The sequence below is a fragment of the Lathyrus oleraceus genome, chromosome 5, assembly GCF_024323335.1.
Source record: "Lathyrus oleraceus cultivar Zhongwan6 chromosome 5, CAAS_Psat_ZW6_1.0, whole genome shotgun sequence".
Lineage (NCBI taxonomy): Eukaryota > Viridiplantae > Streptophyta > Magnoliopsida > Fabales > Fabaceae > Lathyrus > Lathyrus oleraceus.
Genome location: NC_066583.1, coordinates 77166900 through 77189628, shown reverse-complemented (window position 1 = coordinate 77189628; position 22729 = coordinate 77166900). Strand labels below are relative to the sequence as shown.

The window sequence follows — 22729 nt, the reverse complement described above, 5'->3', positions numbered from 1 at the left end:
GTCGGAGGAACATGAATCTTATCAGCATAAATTTGACACTTGTGGCACTTCTTCACAAATTTGCAATAGTCAGATTCCATTTTCAGCCAATAGTAACCTTCTCGCAACATCTTCTTCGCCATTGCATGTCCATTGGAATGAGTACCAAAGGAACCTTCGTGCACTTCAGTCATCAACAAGTCTGCTTCGTGTCTATCCACACATCTGAGCAAAACCATGTTGAAGTTTCTCTTGTATAGTATATCACCATTTAAGTAGAAGTTGTCGGCTAATCTTCTCAAAGTCTTCTTATCTTTCAAAGATGCCCTAAGCGGGTAAATCTGTCTTTGGAGGAAACATTTGATGTCGTAATACCACGGCTTCTCATCTTTGATTTCTTTAACAGCAAACACATGAGCTAGCCTATCAAGACGCATCACAAATAAATTGGGAACTTCATTCCAATACTTCACTACAATCATCAATGCCAACGTTGCAAGAGCATCTGCCATTCGGTTTTCATCTCGAGGAATATGATGAAAATCAACTTTTGTAAAGAAAGTTGAAATCCTCCTCGCATAATCTCTATATAGTATTAAATCGGGTTGATTTGTCTCCCATTCACCTTTGATCTGATTCATAACCAAAGTCGAATCACCGAAGACATCTAAATACTTGATTCTGAGATTCATGGCCTCTTCAAGCCCCATAATGCAAGCATCATATTCTGCCATGTTGTTTGTACACTTGAAAGTCAATCTAGCTGTAAATGGTAGATGCGTGCCTTGAGGAGTAATAATCACTGCCCCAATTCCATTTCCATATTGATTAACAGCTCCATCAAATACCATGCCCTAACGGGAACCAGGTTCTGGCCCTTCTTCAAGCAATGGTTCATCACAATCTTTCATTTTCAAGTTCAAAATCTTTTCATCAGGAAAATCATACTGCACTGACTGATAATCTTCAATTGGTTGGTGAGCCAAATGGTCAGCCAAGATACTACCTTTGATCGCTTTCTAAGATCGGTATTCGATATCATACTCTGATAACAACATCTGCCAACGGGAAATCCTCCCAGTTAAAGACGCTTAGCAGCCCAAGCCAATGCGCAACAAGTCTTCTCAAGCATCGAATACCAAGTCTCACAGTCGGTGAGCTTCTTACTGAGGTAGTAGATTGCAAATTCTTTCTTTCCAATCTCATCTTGCTGACCAAGAACACAACCCATACTATCTTCGAGTACAGTCAAATACATGATCAACGGTCTTCCTTCAACAGGGGGAGACAAAATCGGAGGTTCAAGCAAATATTCTTTAATACTCTCAAAAGCTTTCTGGCATTCTTCGGTCCAATCACAAGACTGGTCTTTCCGAAGAAGCTTGAATATAGGCGCACATGTGGCAGTCATATGGGAAATGAATTTGGAAATATAATTCAAGCGGCCAAGAAAACCTCTGACTTGCTTCTCAGTTTTGGGCGCAGGCATCTCTTGTATTGCTTTGACCTTGGTAGGATCAACTTCAATACCCTTCTCGCTTACAATAAAGCCCAACAACTTACCAGAACGAACACGAAAAGTACACTTATTGGGATTCAAGCGGAGTTTATACTTCCTCAGACACTGGAATAGCTTCGACAAATGCTTAACATGTTCCTCTTCATCAATTGATTTAGCAATCATGTCATCAACATAAACTTCAATATCTTTATGCATCATATCATGAAAAAGAGTAGTCATTGCTCTCTGGTAAGTTGCACCAACATTCTTTAAATTGAAAGGCATCACTCTATAATAGAATGTTCCCCAGGGTGTAATGAATATGGTCTTCTCCATATCTTTGGGTGCCATCTTGATCTGATTATATCCGGAAAATCCATCCATAAATGAAAAGACTTTGAATTTAGCAGTATTTTCTACCAACATATCAATGTGTGGCAGAGGGAAATCATCTTTCGGACTGGCTTTATTCAAATCTCGATAGTCAACACACATGCGGACTTTTCCATCTTTCTTCGGCACATGCACAATATTGGCCACCCATTGCGGATACTCAGTTGTTACAAGGAAACCGGCATCAATATGCCTTTGCACTTCCTCTTTGATCTTCACATCCATATCAGGATGCGTTCTTCTCAATTTTTGCTTGACTGGCGGGCATTCTGGCTTCAACGACAATCTATGCTCCACAATCTCAGAATCCAAACCAAGCATGTCTTGATAAGACCAAGAAAACACATATGAATACACTCGAAGAAGATCAATTAACCCCTTCTTCACATCAGGACACAGTCGAGACCCAATCTTGACTTCCTTCACATCATCTTCGAAACCCAAGTTGACTAGCTCAATCTTCTCTTCAAATGGCTGAATAATCTTTTCATCTTGCTCAAGAAGACGAGTCAATTCATCACTCACTTCTACATCACTTTCCTCTTCAGCCTCAAACACAGGGAATTCAAAATTTGGAGAAGGAGAAGGATCATTGTATTCAATGGGGTTAGAAACCAACATGCATAATGATTTGATATTTTGATTTTAGAGAAGTGAATTTGTGACCAAATATTATACAGATGGACAATTATATTATTTATTTATGTTTTTTGTGATTACCATTTTCAGAATAAAGCAAAAAGTAAAAACAAGCATCAAAGATGTGGATGAATAGAATTAATTTTATTAATGATCAAATTGAAATGCCCAAATAATGTTCACTTCTCCCTTAGGCATAGGAGAAGGATTTTAAAATATAAAAGCAATTACTTAGATCGATGCAAAATAATAGGAATATCAACAGCATTCCAATTGTTGCACGTCTTTCCATGCGTTACAAAGTTGGTGCAGTCCTCTTCTTCGTCATCCTCTAGCACAGCAGCTAAGTGTTGTTCATTGCCATGAATGAACCCTCCGCTATGGAAGTTGAGTTGCATATCTTCAGATCTTGCAATTGATGAGCCTTTCTGGAACCCCAAACCGGTTCTGCCCTTGTTTTCGGAGACCTCTACCATACGCCCCCACTGATCAACAGTACCTTCTTCAACAATCTTCTGAGCATCTTTTAATGAGGACATGGGTGCCCCAACTCACTTTTCAGCAGCAATAGACAAGGCTTGGAACGGAGTTCCAACCTCATCCTCAGCTTCAATATAAGAGAAAGATGACAAATGGCTAACCAACAACTCCTTCTCTCCTCCAACAATCACAAGCTTGCCATTCTTGACAAATTTCAATTTCTGATGCAGAGTGGAGGTAACAGCTCCCGCCTCATGAATCCATGGCCTTCCCAATAAACAGCTGTAGGCCAGGTGGATATCCATTACTTGAAAAGTAATATGAAAATCACTCGGACCTATCTTGACTGGAAGGTCCACTTCACCAATTATTGTTTTGCGTGAACCGTCAAAAGCTTTAATGATTACACCGCTATACCTCATGGGCACTCCTTGGTAAGATAGCTTCGACAAAGTTGACTTTGGAAGTACATTCAGTGACGACCCGGTGTCAACCAGCATGATTGACAAAGCATCTTCTTTGCAATTCATAGAAATGTGCAAAGCCAGATTATGGTTTCTGCCCTCCTCAGGGAGTTCTTCGTCGCAAAAGCTGAGATTGTTGCAAGAAGTGATCTTAGCCACAATGCAATCAAATTGATCCACTGTAACATCATGCTCTACGTATGCTTGTTCAAGAACTTTCTGTAGTGATTCTCTGTGTGCTTCGGAATTCAAAAGCAGAGACAACACTGAGATTTTTGAGGGGGTTTGGAGCAGCTGCTCCACCATATTAAACTCGCTCCTCTTTATCAATTGGAGTACCTCATCATCATCATTGGCTTTCAAGTTGCTGGATTCACCAGACTTATCTTTTGAAACGCCAATCGGATCTACATTAGGTACCTCCACCTTCTTACCAACAATCGTTTCTTCTTTGTTGTTGGTATTGTTGTTGTTGTTGTAGGTGTTCGCTCTTTGTTGCGGTTGTTGTTGTTGACGCTGATGTTGTTGTTGTTGTTGAATTGGTGTTGCTTGTTGATTAGAAAATACTGTAATTACTAATGACACTTGATGATGGTGATGTTGATGGGGTGGTGGATTCCTTCTGATTTGAGGCCTCCTCTGCCTCCCACTAACTACTGCATTCGTCTCACTGTCATTCTTCTTACCAAAGTTGCTACCATATTTCTTGCTTGTTGACGCCTCATCTCTTGACAACCGTCCCTCACGGACTCCTTCCTCAAGTCTCATCCCCATGTTTACCATTTCGGTAAAGTCACTCGGGGCACTAGCGATCATGCGTTCATAATAAAATGAACTTAGAGGTTTTAAAAAGATTTTTATCATCTCTTTCTCCTCCAAAGGAGGAGTGATCTGGGCAGCCAACTCCCTCTATCTTTGCGCGTATTCTTTAAATGTCTTTTTGTCCTTCTGAGACATAGACCTCAGTTGGTCTCTATCAGGCGCCATGTCCATATTATACTTGTATTTCTTTACAAAAGCATCTTCCAAGTCGTTGAAAGTGTGAATACTTGCACTATCCAACCCCATGTACCAACGGAGTGCAGCACCAGTCAGACTATCTTGGAAGTAGTGAATAAGCAATTGATCATTGCCGGTATGAGTAGACATCTTGCGGGCATACATCACAATATGTTTGAGCGGACAAGAGTTCCCCTTATACTTTTCAAAGTCAGGCACTTTGAACTTCACCGGGATCTTGACGTTGGGCACTAAGCACAACTCAGCAGCACTCTTTCCAAACAAGTCTTTACCTCTTAGCATCTTCAATTCCTTACGCAGCTCAAGAAACTGATCTTTTATCTCTTCCATCTTCTCATACACGTCCGGACCCTCAGACGACTCAGAATGATAGATGGTATCCTCTACGCGAGGCAAGGTGTGCACAACGGGAGGCGGCACGGACATGACCCGGCTAGATGTCGGCATGGAAGCAAATGTACGCGCAAAGCCTTCGGGCAACAAGTTGGACGACATTCCCCACGGGAATCCGGTAGGCATATTCGGCGCAAAGTGAGCGGTAGAAGCAGGCATGGTAGAGGTAGTCACCTCTGAAGTAACAGTCCTCGCGGGAGGAGTTGCAGGCGTTGGAGAAGCTTGATTCTGAGCAGCAAGAATTGACTCCATCATGGCAATCGGGCGGGCGATCTCGTCCTTCGGCTCTTTGTTCTCTCGCTCTAAATGTTCCATAATTCTCAGATGGTTGGCTCAGGTATTGTACCGGTGAGTCAGCTTGGCTAAAGCACAGAAGAAACGCCAATCAGACATCTGGCAAAAACCTGCTTGTGCAAATGATGCATGAAATGTAATGCTTGATTATTTTTATTTTCAAGGAACTTACTATATCATTTGCAAATATATAATATTTAAATGGCAATTGCAACAATTTGATATGACCAAAAATCTCTTTTTATTTATAAATTGGGAGGATTACACTGAGTACAATTTCAGAAACCAAAATAAAAACATACAAGAGAAAAGGAGAATAGTCATCCTAAGGATCCCTAACATCGTCAGAAGATCTGGATGTAGGCGCGTACTTCCTTTGAATGCGATGGATCTCGGTTTCAAAAGAAGCCTTCATCTGAGTCTTCTCGAGGACAAGTTGATCAACAATCTTCTTCCAAGCAACGGAAGGCTGAGGCATGCTAGAAGATGAAACCTCTGGCTCTCTCTGTCTCTTCGTCACTCGGTCTTCAAGTAGCTCAATAAGTGTATATTTGTCCTTAGACTCCAACTGCAACTCTTCATGCTTCTTGCTCAAAGCATGGAAACGCTCTTCCCACATGTCCTTCTCTTGCTTCATCTTGGCGAGCGCGTCTTCCAACTCCTCTACATCTTGGTTAGGGAGAGTTAATGGCTCAACCACAACCATAAACATAGGTCTTTCACAAGGATAAGGCATCTTCAACTCCATAGCTCTCTTCTTCACCCAAAGAGTGTAAGCTTCCAAAGCTACACAATTGCACAGACCAAGCTCGGATCTTCCTTTCCTATGCACATGATGCCAAGCATGCATAATCTTCTGCTTCAAGTGTTGGGGATCTTTAACCTCTTGATAGAAAAGACCTTCTAACAAAGTGTTATTAGGCTTGTCTCTCAAGGGGAATCCAAGTTGACAACGAGCCAAAGCAGGATTGTAGTTAATTCCTCCTTGTGTACCAATGAGAGGCATATTAGAGAATTCACCACAACTATCAATAATCTTCAAACTGCTCAAAGATGGATTATACCAAACTATATCATCATTAGTGAGAGACACAAGTCTCTGCGACTACCTTAGACATTGTTTGTTCTCCACAAAAGAAGGTGTATGAGGCAAGTGTGAAATAAACCACTTGTACATAAGAGGAATGCAACAGACAATAGTTCCATCACCTTTAGAATTCCTTAGATGCAAAGAGAATAACATATCACCCAACAAAGTAGGCACAGGATTCCCAATCAAGAACAGTCTAATGGCGTTAACATCAACAAAACCGTCAATGTTAGGGAACAAAGCTAATCCATAAATGAGAATTACCAAGATAGATTCAAAACCATCCACACTACCTGCTTGAGTAAAGGCAGTAGCTTCCTTGATAAGGAAAATAGATGGCAACCTAAATAACCCTCCTTTCTTCACCCAATGAGCCTCTATCTCAGACTTCTTCAAGTGAAGAGCTTCAACAATAATACTAGATCGGGGAATCTCCTCAAATCCACTAAATGGCACTCTACTAGAAATAGGTATCCCCAAAAGATAAGAATACTCCTCCAAGGTAGGCACAAGCTGAAAATCTGGGAAAGTGAAACAACGGTAGAGAGGATCATAGAACTACACTAGCACACTCAAAAGTCCTTCAACCACATCAGCAGATAAGATGGACAAAAGCTTTCCATGACGTTGTTTGAAGTCCAAGGGATCTAATACAAAAGATGCTAGCTTCCTTAACTCTTTCAAGTCGGGACATCTGAAACTGTACTTCTTAGTGTTCCTTCGTCCATAATCCATGGTCTAAAAATATTTGCAAATGATACCTTAGTTCCTTGAAATTTTTGTGTGATGAATGTTATGATGCACATGAATGCATGAATGCAACAATCACAAATAAGGGATCACACACAAGGCAAGCAAAGGTCAAGGGATGAATCAAGTCATTCTCAAGATCAATCATCCATTTTGGTGGATTATGGTTTACACCTTATCAACACCCAAGTTCCATTGATATTGACAAGACTTGATTGGATCAACCAAGAATCAAGGGTTTGTCGTAAGTCACGAGCATGGAGTCTGGGTAAGAACCATCCCAAAGGAGTGAACTAAGGATAAAAACTTGTAGATCATGTTCTAAAAAGTTCCCAGAGTCTTAATTCCATCTATCGGATATTACAGGTTAAGATGACTGACTCATCGACCCATAATATTCTCAAGAGAAACTCGTCTGAGTGTAATATCGCGTAACTGTTATCAAGTCTACACTTGAATAGTTTCTGCACTACATCCTAAATAGGCCAAGAGGGGTTAAATGTTCTAAGGTCCTCATCTTCTCGGACTCAATTAGAGATAGCAATGCCTAACCATAAATACTTGTGTGACATTTCCAAATCCAAGAGTCTCCACTGAGCGGATGAATCTCAAGCCAACTTGTTAAGGACTACTCTACACAAGTCAAACATGACTATATCATCCTCATATCTTAATTGCACTCAAGTTCGGGTTAGAACTTATCTCACCACTCAGAGATCACCAAGCACAACAAGCAGATTATATCACACATACATATATACAAACATCACATATATACAAATATATATACACACAAAAAGTAGGCTAAACCCACTGGAGACTACTCCCCAGCAGAGTCTCCATTTAATTTCTGTAGCGTTAAATTCATGATCATCAAGCTATTGACAAACTAGAGATCAAATAACAAGAGTCGCCACCGCGCTTTTATTGTTTCCAAAGGAAAAGGGGAAAAGTACGAACAAAACCCAAAAAGTAAGAATTTTTCAAATCAAAACTAATAAAATGTCAGAGATTACAGGTAAGGGGGTTGGTTACACAGAGGGAAGGTGTTAGCACCCAAAGTGTCCTAGGTACTCCTAGGGAGCCCTTTTTGTATGCATATGTACTTGGTATAAAGTCATGTTTACAAATAAATAGAATGGGGGGATGAGAAAAGAATTTATTAATTATATTTTTGTGTTTGACAAGACCTTCGGTCTTGTGCCTACGTACCAACATAAAAATGAGGGATCAAAACCTCGTAGTTCGTAATACAAATTTCAAAGTGGATGCATTACTTTTAACAAAATTTAAGTTTGAAAGGCACAAGGGCCTAAAATGGTTTGAATGTATTAGTTCTTTATGGCTTTTTGAAAGTTTAATTCAAGTATAGTTAAGTTTATTTACAAGTTTTATTTAAGAAAAGAAGTTTGAAAATGCAATGGCATAAGGCCAAAGTTTCTATTTTTTTGCAAAGTGGTCAATGTTTAGAACAAAAGTAGTTCACACAAAGAAGATTTTGAAAAAAATGGAGAGAGAGATTTTGAAATTAAAGAAATGGGGAGAAGATGAAGAGACTACCCTATGTACAAAATTTAAAAGTTTAGAGTTGAAAAGATCTGACCAAGTGGGTAGCAATCCAATAGATAAGAATGTCAATAGAAACCCAGAATTCCCTTAGACTTTTAGAATTAAGCAACACAATGCACAATTATATTATCTTGAAGAGCAAGGCATCAAATAAATATAGCCACATCCAAGTTTATCCATTCCATGATCTTCTCCAAAATAGCCCATGTAATAGATGAATTCCACAAGTCACAGGTTCAAAATAGCAGCTTCGCAATGATCATGTTGCAGATGAACTCAAAAGGATCTTGAATGATTTATCAGATGAAGTTTCAAATTGCAAGCACTTGGTTTCTCAATAAGTTGGCATTGACCAAGTCCTTTAGCATAGGAATGTTGCCTAGATTCTAAGTCCATTTGTCCAAGATCAGACCAACAGTCTACACAAAAGATTTTAGGGTTTTTTGTTTTTATTATGTACATTAATGGTCAAAGACCATACAAACAAACAAAGTATACACAAAGAAAATATATCACACAATATGGTCCAAATGGACAAAGTGAAAATTGCATTAACATAAACAAATAGGATGATATGAACAATGGCAAATGAATAAAAGCAAAAATTAAATGGCATTAAAATAAAGGGTTTGAAATTAAAAGTTAGTAGTTAATAGGTTAAAATTTATTATTGTTTTGCTTTTGCTTTCTTAATTGAAGTCATTCTTTGGAGAACACTCAACCCACTTATCACAAGCATGGATCCTTGAACCAAGACATCTTTTAAAGGAAGGGAAAAAGACTAAGTTTCCACACAATACCATGAAAGATGAGAGACTTACAATCTCACTAACTAGAATGCTTATGCCTTTTATGTCACAAATTTAGCGCTATGTTAATCAATTGTAATTGGACTGATGTAGAAGTCACAACTATTTGAGGTCGGGAAATGAAATTTTGGTGTTAATGCATGTTAGAGACATAGTATAGTAGATTATGCTCATGAAACATACCACACACAAAAAGAATATGCAAAAGGGGTGGCCTAATCTCATCCATACTCATGTCAATTTTTCAATCAACTAGCCTTAGGATTTTGAGATATCATAGGCCAAATGGAATGAATGAGTGAAGAAAGGGAATAAGATGAAGTGGGAGGGAAATGGATCAAAACACAAATTGGTCAAAGGAGGACTTTTACCAAATTAATATCATCCATTCATTTTGGGAGATGGAATGTACATTCCATCAATCCCCTAAATCCAATGATATTAATTTGACAAAGTTAAATCAACATTGACCAAGGCCCAACAATAAGAGTCAAACATAAACAAGTCATCACAATTGGTCAACAAATTTATTTGGCATTTATTCAAATTAAAAATACTAAAATAGTTCATTTAAATTAAATATGGTTTGTCCAATTCCTAAAATCTCATCAAAACACCAAAGAAATGGCCATGAGATTTATCATAGGTCAAATAAGGTCAAAGGACCTTGGAGAAAAAATTTCATAATTTTTGAACATTTAAAAATATTTTTAAACAATTAAAACCAAATGCAAAATCAATTAATTCATGAAAAATATTAATAATGATCCAAAAAATAATTTTAATTCAGAATATGAAAGAGGAAAATATTTGAAATTTTTTGGTGAAAGTCCCATATTTTTTGGATCAATATTAAATTTAATATGAATTATTGAAAATAAAGTAATTAAAATGAATATTAAAATATCAGAAAAAACGTGGACCACTTGATCTCCCTCATTAATTAAGGTGGCAAATTAAGTGGCCACCAACATGCGTTCCAGCGTGCACTTAAGTCAGCGTGCCACACAACTGGTATTCAAAAGGAACGCTCATGATTAGATCATTTTAAAAGGATCCTATGGCTCAGAACCATCCAGCACACCACCGGCGGCCAAGGACCGGTTGTCTTCTCCGGCGAACCTCGCCGGACTGGTCCAGTCATAACCATCACCAAAATTAAAAACAAGGACATGATTTCAAAGTAAAAATGGCACTGAGTTCGAATCTAGCCTCAATTCACTCTAACTCCAAGTATATTGAGAGATACATGGAGTTGAAATTTGAGGTACATGAACTGAGTTGCTTCGATTTAGCCTCTAAGCAACTCAATCTTCTTGCCTACATTGGTAGGACTTCAGACAACCAAAGAATCAATAGAATTGAGCAAGAATTAGAGAGAATCGGAGAGATCAAAATTTCTGAAAAATACCTTCAATGGAGGTCTGGATTCAACTGATCTTGTTCTTGCTCGTGCTTGATCTCACTCCAAATGCTTGCAGAAGAAGGATTAAATGCTCAAAAGGTTGTGGATCGCTGGAGTTTTGAATTTCAAAATAGTGGAAATTCAAACTCAAATTCAAGTGAATTTTTCAGGATTATCCTTTGCAATGTGAGGGTTAGAGATTGGGGATCAAAGTTGGCGCTAATGTGTGTCAAATGTTGCGCATATGGGGCTCTATTTATATCTGAAACCATTGCTTTTTGCACACTTGAAATCCACTTTCCAAATTTGGTATTGATGATGCATGGGTGCATGGGCGCGCATAGGCCCATAAAATCATTGCCCTAAGTCCACAAATGAGTGTGAGATAGTCTGAATTCAACTTGGGTTGCAAGGCAAGTGTACATGCAGATTTGAAGTTCAATCCTTGCCAAGCAATGACACCATGTTCATGCCATGCGCAGCCTATGCATTCCTTGTCCAAAATAGATGAATTTGAGCTCTTTAGAAAGGTGAGATTGAGAGGAATAACTGTCATGTTCAACACTTTTCCATTTGGAGTTTGTATCATGAATAAATTTGAGGTGGAAGTTTGGAAATTTTTGACATATCAAAATTTTTCTAAGTGTCAAGCCATGTGTCTCAATGTTCCACCTTGCTTAACTTTTTATATGAGCTTCAAATGAGAAAAGTGTCTTCATAAAAGTTGTATCTCTTTCAAAGACCTTCAAAATGGTTATCCATTTCATGTCATTTGGATTTGAAATGATAGAGTTATGCATTTTCGAAGTTTGGAAAAATCACTTGATCAATGGTATAGGTCAAAAGTGACCTATAATGTAACCTCATATCACATGCTCATAAAAGTTGAATTAGCTCTCACTCCAAACATAAAAGTTGAATTAGACCTCTTGAATTTGATTTTGAAACTTGTAAATCTTTCATCTCATAAAAATTGAGCAAGTTATTGCCTTGGGAAGTTGACTTTCAAATTAGGGTTTAGACAAAATGACCTATAATGTTTCAACATAGAAAATGATTTTCCAAGCAAAACTAGCTCTAGGTATAAACATGAAAGTTGTTTGTAATATCATTTAGAGTAAGTTTTCTCTTGGAATAATTTTCATGTGGTGAAAATTCTAGGAGATAGGGTCTAGGGAGACCCAGTTTTGATCAGATGAATTCATCTGGCCAAGCACCATCAACCAACTTGCTAATCTTCAATTCTCTTGACTTTCTAGGCTCATGGTAGATCATATATGCATAATATGATTAATTTTGAAGTGTACCTTGAGAAATTTGATCAATTGGTGAGATATCTTGTTGGAGAAGTTACTCAAGATACCCAGTCAAACTAGGGTTTCCAAGGCAAATCACCCTCAAACTCTTGAAGAAAACTTGAGCAATATAACTTGTAGAGAACATTGGGACTCATATATGATGCTTGTAACCATTCTTGAATCAATCCATGGTTGTGCTCTTTGTTCATGAGGGTCTCAAACCCTAGATGTGAACTTGATGAATCAATGGGATCATGCCCTTCCTACAAAAGAGTTAGGCAAATACAAAGACATATTTTTGATATTTTGGTTAGTGAAATGATAATATAAAAGTATGATACAATCACAAAGTGCTTGGTGATCTCTCCCAAAACAAACCCAATGAAAGAGGGGTAAGGAGGATGCCAAGGTATGTTCCCATGCTAATGCCTATGATGAAGTTGCATGAGGGATCTTAGGGTCAAAATTAGGGTCTTACAATAGGGTATCAGTTTTCTGATATGCTCTTTGTAAGGTATCAACTTGCTATCCCGAGTCTCCTGATCACCTTTCACCTGACTGATTACCAGAGCTAAATCATTATATACCTTAAGAATCTTGATCTTTAAGTCGATTGCCGCCACTAAACCGTAGATACATGCTTTATATTTTGCCATGTTGTTGGTGCAGTCAAAATACAATCTAGCGATAAATGGCCTATGCCATGGCCTCGAGCATTAGAAGCACCGTCGAACACGAGCATCCATCGTAATCCTGGTTCGGGGCCTTCCTCAGGGCCTGCTTCAAAGCCTGGCATGGTGAAGTCTCTGATAAACATGATGTCCTCGTTAGGAAAGTCAAACCTCAATGGTTGATAACCTTTGACAGGTAGGTGAGCAAGGTAGTCAAACATAACACTCCCTTTTATTTTTTTCTGGGTCACATACTGAATATCATACTCGGTTAACAACATTGTCCACAGGGCAATTCTACCAGTAACAGCAGGCTTCTCGAAGATGTACTTTATCAGATCCATTTAGGATATCAATAAAGTAGTATGGAAAATCATATATAGTCTCAGGCGTCGAGCAACCCAAGTCAAAGCACAATAAGTTTTCTCCAAAAGTGAGTATCGGGTCTTACATTCAGTGAATTTCTTGCTGAGATAGTATATAGCATGTTCTTTCTTGCTTGTGTCATCGTGTTGACCCAAAACACAACCCATAGATTCATTGAGCATTGTGAGGTACATAATGAGAGCCTATCGGGAACCGATGGTATCAAGATTGGTGGTTCTTGCAAGTACTTTTTTATTTTATCGAATGTCGCCTGGCAATCGTCGTTCCACACAATCGATTGATTCTTTCTCAACAGTTTGAATATTGGTTCGCAGGTAGCCGTTAAATGTGATATGAATCTGGAGATGTAATTAACTCGCCCAAGGAAGCCTCAGACTTCTTTTTCTGTCCGGGGAGCTGGCATTTCTTGGATAGCTCGAACTTTGTCGGGGTCAACCTCAATACCTTTCTAACTGACTATGAAACCCAAGAGTTTACCGGATCGGACCCCAAAAGTACATTTAGTTGGATTCAAACGTAACTTAAACTTTCGGAGTCTGATAAACAATTTCCTCAGGTCCACCAAGTGATCTTTTTCATTTTTGGATTTGGCAATCATGTCGTCCACATAAACCTCAATCTCTTCATGAATCATGTCGTGGAAGAGGGTTACCATGGCACGCTGATATGTTTCCCCTGTGTTCTTCAAGCCAAATGGCATGACATTGTAGCATAGGTTCCCCAAGGTGTGATGAGAGTTGTCTTCTCCATATCTTTTGGAGACATCTTTATCTGATTGTACCCGGAGAACCCATCCATTAAAGAAAAGACGGAAAACTAAGTTGTATTATCAACCAAAACATCAATATGAGGCAAAGGGAAGTCATCCTTTGGACTCTCTCTATTGAGGTCTCGATACTCTACAGACATTCTGACTTTACCATCTTTCTTCAGAACTGGAACGATATTAGTAACCCACTGCGGATATTCAGAAATGGCTAAGAAGCCAGCATCAAGTTGATTCTTAACCTCTTCTTTGATCTTGAGGGCCATGTCGGGTCTAGTCCTTCTGAGCTTCTGCTTGATCGTAGGACATTCAGGCTTGAGTGGCAGGTGATGTTCAACAATGCTGGTGTCTAATCCTGGAATATCTTGATACGACCAAGCGAAGACGTCAACATATTCACGCAATAACTCCACCGACTCGGAGTGTACATGCTCGGCGAGAGATGCCCCAACTTCAACTTCTCTTTTGTTAGTTTTAGAACCCAAGTTAATGACATCCACTGGCTCTTTGTATGGTTGAATCTCCTTTTCTTCGTGCTCAAGGAGCCGTGCTAGTTCAGCTGGTAATTCACAATCTTTCTCACTGCCGTCTTCAGCTTGGTTGATCAGAAATCCAGATTTACAGTTGATTTTAGCCATGTTGTAATCAATAGTTTTGTTTGCTCTACATATGATGAGCTTATTTTAGTATGCATTTTTTAGAAAAGTGGAAAAAGGAAAAAGGAATCTTTTTCCATTTTGTTGTTTTTTAGTGAAAAAGGAAAATAACTGAAAGAAAAGGGAACACAAGTTTTGCATGCAAAAAGTACTTTTTATTTATTCACATAATACTTTTAAACATGGAGGCCCTTACAAGCTATCATCTCATCTCGTGCGAGGATGAGGGATCAAGAAAATAAAATGCATTACGTTTTTTCCGAGTACACTATCGGAATCACGATGGACGTCCAATTGGGAAGCTTGAATCTTGGGGGACATCTGCGAATGAGGCTGGGTTCCCCTGGTTTGCTACTGCTGGACTCTCCAATAACTGCCATAGTATGCTCATTTTGATAGTCAGCGTTGCTGAATTTGATCGGGTTGAACTGTTTTTTCTTCGGGCTCGCCTTGCGTGCTGTTGGGTGATAACCGATACCAAACATGTCACGTTTCTCTGCCATATTGACGACTTTACCCCAACAGGGAAGTGGGCCTCTCTCCAATGTCTGCTTGGCACTTTTCGCTGAGGATAGGATGGTAGCGGAAGATTGGTTGTGATTGGAAGTAGCGGAACCGACTTCTTCAAATTCTAAACAATGGAACGGAACTTCGAAGATCCCTTCATCTGTTTCAAAATATCTTAAAGAGGAGAGTTAACTGACCAACAGATCTTCCTCACCACACACAATTACCAGTTTGTCATCAATCAAGTACTTCAGCCTTTGGTGAAACGTATAAGTGATTTCCCCTGTGGCGTGAATCCATGGTCTGCACAACAAACAACTGTAAGTTGGGTTGATATCCATGACTTGGAAGGTGATGTTGAACTGGTGAGGTCCAACACATATAGTCAAATCGACTTCCCTAATAACCTACCTTCGGGAACCATCGAAAGCTCGAATGATCAGTGCACTTGTCTTCATCTCAGGCCCTTTAAACTGCAATTGGCTTAATGCAGATTTTGGCAACATATTAAGTGAAGAACCAGTGTCAACGAGGACTCGAGATAAAAGAGAGTCAATTCATGTGACCTAGATGTGTAGTGCTTTGTTGTGGGCATTTCCCTCAAGAGGTAGCTCTGCTTCATTAAATCCCAAATGCCTATTGGCAGTGATATTGGCAACCACGTCGTCAAATTGATCGACCGTGATGTCTTGCATCACATGAGCGAAATTTAGAACTTTCAGCAATGCCTTGCGATGAGCCTCAGAACTCATTAGCAAAGACAACATTAATATTTTGGAGGGAGTCTGATTCAACTGGTCAACAATTTTGAAATCACTTTTCTTGATCAATTTGAGGAATTCTTGGCTTTCCTCAAAAGTGATGCTCTTCTTGTGATCTTCAACTTGTTCTTTTTCAACCATCGGCCCTTTACCCTTAGACGTTTCAGATTCTGCAGCTTTATCGTCAATAACCTTCGTCAGCACTGAAGCAGTCGTCACGCTCGGAGCGGCAGGTACAATTACCCCTGCCTACGGAGTCGGAGTAGGAATGACCTTCTCTTTAAGCGGGATAACTGTGGGTGCTGGAGACACCCTAGGAGTGTATTTTGGGGCAAATACATGGCCACTCCGAGTCATGCCTCCCGTTCCAGCAATGTTGACGATTTCTGTGTCAGGAATGCAAATTTCTTTTCCTCCCAAATACATTGTAGTCTCATAATTCCAAGGCACTGCCTTGGTATCCTGATACGGGAACAGAGTGGGAACACGGAAATGAATCGGCTGAGTCCTCTTAGGAGGAGCTTCAACCTTCTTCTTTCTGTACATAATTCCTATTTGTTCAATTACGGCCACCTCTTTTGTTGCTTTAGACTTGGAGAATCGTATCAACCCAAACTGTTCAAGCCTCTATAACACAACTGACATCGGAGTCTTCACCTCTTCAGCTCTTAGTATAGACTCAACATTTTCTTCTTCAATCACAACGTTGACTGCTACGCCAGCGTGGTTTGGCAAGGGATTAGTCTTTACGTTGGGCTTTTCCTCGGAGAAATACAGGATATCTTGGACAATCAACTCTTGGATCCTCTTTTTGAGAGCCCAACAGTCTTCGGTGGAGTGTCCTATGTACCCTGCATGGAAAGCACATGTGGCATTAGGATTGTGACTGCGATTAAAGGGAGGAGAGGTTGCTAGGAGTTCTTTTGGTACGATAGCCCCCACGTGGATCAAATACGACACCAACTCTACATACGGTACCCGAATCTTATCAAATTGGGGACGATTACCAAAATTGTTTCTATTGTTCTGACCTCGATTTTTTCCTTTGTCGTCACACTTGTATTGTTGGTTCGGATTTCTCTGAGCGGGCATTGATTGTTGATTACATTTATGTGGTTGGTATTGGAATGACGATTGTTGATATTGAGCTAAGGTGACGTATGGATACGGATAATACGACATAGGGGCCATCAAAAATTGATATTGGGGGCGAGCACTCGCCGTCACAGTGTTTTCCTCCCCCTCCTTCTTCTTTGCGAAGCCCCCATGCGGCCTCTTCTTTGATGTTTGCGGTGCAGCCGTGTCTATGATTTTCCCCAATCTCAGCCCATTCTCTACACGCTCCCCAATGGTTACCATATCAGCGAAATTTGTTGACGAACTTCCGATCATCTTCTCAAAATACATCCCTTGTGTCGTACCCCAATTTTGTCCGGGCATTTTTAATTTTTTCAAAATTAATTTCAGTTTTATTTTTGCATCATACGCATAGCATGACATACATTTGCATCATGAATAAACACCTAAAATGTCAGTCAGAAGGAATTTATTTGAGAATACAGAAAAAATCGGTTGAATCGTTAAAATTTGAGAAAAGACTGTATTTTTAATAAGTAGGTTTTGTGCTGACAATTTTAATGTGACTGGTTTATTTATTATTATTTTTTTTTTTATTTTTTTATTTTCTTTCTTTTTTCGAATTAAATTTGTACTCGATTTTTTTTAATTGGTCAAATATTAGTTAGAGTTTTTTTTTAAATATTATTTAATTAAATATTAGTTAATGTTTTTTATATTAATTAGTTTTTTTATATTAGTTAGATTTTTTCTAAAATAGTAGTTAATTTTAGTTTTTAAATATTAATTAGTTTGTTTAGTTAGATTTTGTAAAATATTAGTTAGAGTATTTTTTTTTTAATATTAATTAGTTTTTCTAAATATTAGTTAGTTTTTAAATATTAGTTAGATTTTTCTTTTTAATATTAATTAGTTTTTTTTAGTGTTAATTAGTTTAAGAGTTAGTTAACTTTTTTATTAGTTAATTTTTAAATAGTAGTTAGTTAGAGTTTTTAAAATATTAATTAGTTTTTTTATTTTTTATGAATATATGTATTTTACATTGGATTCCAATCCATAAAAAAACAAAAAAAACAAAATCTCCCAACGTCTCTCTCCATCCACTCCCAACAGACCCTGCTCCACTACCTCTCCTCTCTCTCGTACCAGAAAAGACAAAAAAAGAAAATAGATAAATGGGAACGTTACTCTCTCACTCTCAGACCACTATTCACTCTCTCAAAAAAAAGACAATCTCTCAATTTCCTCTCAACTCTGAGCTCACACAATCCCCTTCCTCTCTCGCCCCAAATCTCTCACTCTCAATTCTCAGCTGAAACTCTCACCGACAAACCCTCCTCTCTAAAATCCGCCGCCACCACCTTCTACCACCACTAAACACTCACCAACCGTCAACCCTCCGAATCCTTCATCATCTTCGTCATCGCAACTCAACCGTTCACCGCCACCCAAAACCCCTACCGTCGCGGCGACTTCCACCTTCAAACCCTTAAACCACCTTCGAAACACCGTCAAAACCGCCGTCGCTCTCACCGGCAAACTCTCTCCATCTACCTTCAAATCGCGCCCTCACCGACAAACCCACACGAAACCTACTCATCTCACAATCTCCAAGCCGTCACCATCCATCATCGCTTCCGTCCACAATCGCGACCCATCTTCACCGCTAAAACCTAATCTCTAAATCCGCCGTCATCACCGTACCGAAGCCGTCGGTGACTTGTCAGTTCGCAACTATCTTCGACCTTCATCAACAGTTTGGGATTGTGTTGTGTAATTTTTCTGTTTTTTCAGGGAAAGTCTGAAGCTTTAGAGCCATGGGTCCAGCACCGGTGACGATTACAACTAGCCTCTGTTGATAGCTTCAAAAGGATTTTCTTATGATTCTGGAAACGGTTTCAAGTCGCGCTGATTCCTCTTCTTCCGCAACAACCACAAAGACCGTTATTACTCTACCACTCTCAGCACGGCGTCGAAACCGCTTCTTGTCCACATTAAAGCAAGCCGGGCAGATTGTTGAAACACCATGGATACGGGGATTGGGTGGAAGATCTCAGGCTGTTGCTGATGATGTACTCCTGAAATAAGCTCTTGACAACTATCCGTCTGTACGGTAACAGATCGATTTAAGCTTATTTTAGAATTATGATTGTTTCATGACAGTATTTGATATCTCTGGATAATGTGTGTGTTTGTGATTTTTATCTTCCGATTCGTTCTGGTGGTAGATGGTATCAACATATTTTATGCTGAAAATTTCGTTGAGGATTGTAAATTTTTTCTCTGAATATTGTTACTCTGTGTCGTTACTGTTTCGTTTTGTGTTGATACTACAATAGCCCTGTATATAATCACAATTTGCGGTGACATACTTTGATACCATTTTTATTGTACATATTCAACTCTTGATTATGACTTGTTTTAGCTATATCAAAAGGATTTGTTTTGTATTGCCTGTGAAGTTTATAGTTGCTTGTAGTATCTCGTTCATTTTTCATTTGAATTGAGATTTGGATTATGAATACCAACGTGCTTGCTTATACACAACTTATGCGACTTTCAGTTTGGATTATATTTGGGAAGATATTTTAAGTGGGAACTGTATTAAAATTCTGCTCTTGAATTATTAGATTAGTTTGTGGATGGATCACTATTGTTGGTGCAAATGAGTTATTAGCCCACGGCATTATCAGAATTCTAATAATCTCATGATTGGTTTACAACGATTTTCTCAAATGCATGTTGTTTTTATTGCTGAAATTTAAATTGGATTATCAATTGCCTAATGGACTTTATAGTGTATATATAAGTCTACTTTAATCATAAGGCATTGTTGTTAACATGCAGTAAATAGGTAGTGTACATAACCATGGTGTTTTCTATGAGATTTCAATTTAATTATGATAAAGTTGGAATTTTGACTCACATGTACGAGATTTTTGATGTGTTTGAGCACATTGTGTCCACCTTGTTTTAGGCACTTTTAAATCAAATTGGTATTAATTAAATTGATTGATTAATTTAAAGTTTGTTTAAATTATTTGGTTGTGACGTTTGATTACCTTGGAAATCATTGTTAATCAAGTGATTTTGATTTGGGATTTTGATTGGGTCGATTGGGTAGTTTGTCTAAATGCTAATTAAATACCTTTGTCAATTAAATATTGATTAAATTACCATTTTATAATCACTTTTCAATTCACTTTCAAACCATTCAACTTCTTCAAAAGAACTTTCTCTCTTAAACATGAACTTAGGATGAAAAGGGGATAGGAAGCGTACGCTTCACTATTTCTCAATTACTCGAATAATTGGCGTACGCCATATTGCGCGAGTTCTTGTCATCCGATTAAACCTTAAACCAAATACAATTTCAAATCAATTTTTTCAAATCAATATAATTTCTAAACTCAAATCAATTTTCAAATCATTCAACTTCAAAAAGACTTTCTCTTTTAAGCATAAACTTGGGATGAAAAGGAGATAGTAAGCGTACGCTTCACTATTTCTCAAGCACTTGAATAATTGGCGTACGCCATATTACGCAAGTTCTTGTCACCCGATTACATTCAAACCTCATTTTCTAAATCAATTCCAAATCCTTTTATTCCATATTTCAGATGAAAAGAGGATAGGAGGCGTACGCCTCACTATCTTTCGATTATTTGAATAATTGGCGTACGCCATATTGCGCGAGTTCTTGTCACCCGATTAAACCTTAATCATACTATTTCACCTCATTTTCTAAATCAATCCTACAAATATTTAATTCTATATTTTAGATGAAAAGAGGATAGGAGGCGTACGCCTCACTATCTTTCGATTATTCGAATAATTGGCGTACGCCACATTGCTCGAATCTTCGTCATCAATTCAAAACCACAAACGAGTAAACTCAAATCATCGACAAATCCAAACCTACCAATTCAAATACAAACTATCTTCACAAATCAAATACAATATCAAAACATATCTTTTTTAAAATAAACTTCGGATGATAAAAGATGGGAGGCGTACGCCTCACAGTCTCTCGATTATTTGGATAATTGGCGTACGCCATATTGCACAAATTATCGACTTCCGACTAAAACACATTAAATAAACTTGGATAAGGGAGTAGGTGGCGTACGCCTCGTTATTCCTTGAATAAGCAAGTAGGAGGCGTACGCCTCACTACCATGCGTATTCAACATCCACAAATAAACTTTCAAAATAATCTGAATGAAAAAGGAATGGAAGGCGGACGCCTTGTTACTCCTCGAAAGAATTGGACGATTGGTGAACACCACATTGCTCAACCTTTCGTCGTTCTCCTTAACAAATCAAACCTAATTTCTCGCCCCCGAGCGATCGAAACCAAACCTAACTTCTCGCCCCCGAGCGATCGAAACCCAAACACATCAAATCAACTCGTCACCCCCGCGTGACCAAAACCCTTTCAAAAGAACACTGTCAATCCTTTCTAATGCGCCCAACAAACCAGTGCTAGAGCCTCCCCCGAGAGTAGACAACGCCAGCGTTTAGCCGTTAGAACGCCGACCTACACAGTCGTTCATCAAAACAAAACACACCAAATATTCGTAGTAGCCCGAACTACGATTGCTCTGATTTCCTTATTGCACCATAAGGATACGTAGGCAGGAGATTGCTGTATCTTCGCGAGCACACTAATAAAAAACCTCCCATTTCCCCATCCTGAGGTCTTCATCCATATCTACCATCAATTCTAATCACTCGAAGCAAGCAGATAAACAGTCAATTAACAGTCAAATAGCAAAATCAGACTAAGAGGTTCCCGTTGAGTACAACGGACGTAAGGGGTGCTAATACCTTCCCCTTGCGTAATCGACTCCCGAACCCGAATATGGTTGCGACGACCATTATTCTTATCTATAAAGGTTTTCTCGATATTTTCCTATTCCTTCATTGGAATAAATAAAGTTCGGTGGCGACTCTGTTTCGAACAACATCTTTTCCGCGTCCTATCGCGAGGGATCGCATTTTTTGAGGTGCGACAAACTGGCGACTCTGCTGGGGACCCTGCTCCAAGCAAGAGAGAGTCTAGCCTAACTTAGTCTGATTTTGCTATGACTGTTGGAAGATATTCTTTCTTCCATACTTATTTCTCTGTATTATTTTTTGATTGTTTGTATTGTATGTATTTTATCTTGATACTTTGATATGGCACTTGGGTTATGCTGTGAGATAAGCTCCATACCCGAGCTTCGAGAAAAACTTAGAACCCGGAGTTGTGTAGTATTGAACCGAGGGGTGTACACCTATTGGGACAATACGAAGACTCCACCTAGAGTAGATCTGTTTGGAGTTCCTATCACAATATGGCTAGCCCATCATTGCGGTGGAGGTTCTAAACACGATCCGTGACTCTAGGGACCTCGCCTTAAACCAAGTTTTGTTTTCATAATTGGTGATTATGTAGTGTTGAGCCGAAGGGTGTACACCCTGTTCGTACAATACGAGAATCCGACTTAGATTAGATCATTTCAGAACTCCCATCACGATGTGGCTAGCCCACCATTGCGAGGAAGTTTTGAACTTGATCCGTGAGTCTAAGTTCCTTCCTTGAAAACACAAACTTTAGAACCTACCCTTGGGAATTTCTAGTAATCAGAAAAACCCGTATTTCTTCCTGTTATCCTGACGTACCCGACGTGTGAATAATCTTAAGTCTGTATTCCTTTGCAAAAAACATGGCAAAATTTCATGCATTTGCATATCATCAACATGCATTGCATATCATCTCCCAGAAACAAAATCTCACACCATGTTCTGCCCTTTGTCCAGTAAACGCTGACTACT

The 22729-nt window shown here is 38.9% G+C and overlaps 2 protein-coding genes across 2 annotated transcripts in view; one reads left to right on the top strand and one right to left on the bottom strand.

Moving 5' to 3' along the window:
* The window catches only part of LOC127078829 (uncharacterized), a 28655-nt gene extending 15717 nt beyond the window's left edge, over positions 1-12938 (top strand). The window contains exon 3 of the mRNA XM_051019251.1: positions 12754-12938. Coding sequence (XP_050875208.1) covers positions 12754-12938 — 185 coding nt within the window. The remainder of the gene's footprint in view (positions 1-12753) is intronic.
* A 2699-nt stretch (positions 12939-15637) lies between these two features.
* Positions 15638-17272, bottom strand: LOC127078828 (uncharacterized). Its single transcript, XM_051019250.1, has 3 exons — positions 16476-17272; positions 16172-16370; positions 15638-16081 (listed from the first exon to the last, which is right to left on the bottom strand). Exons 1-3 carry the CDS (start codon positions 17270-17272, stop codon positions 15638-15640), a joined length of 1440 nt encoding a protein of 479 aa, XP_050875207.1.
* Positions 17273-22729: the final 5457 nt, after the last annotated feature.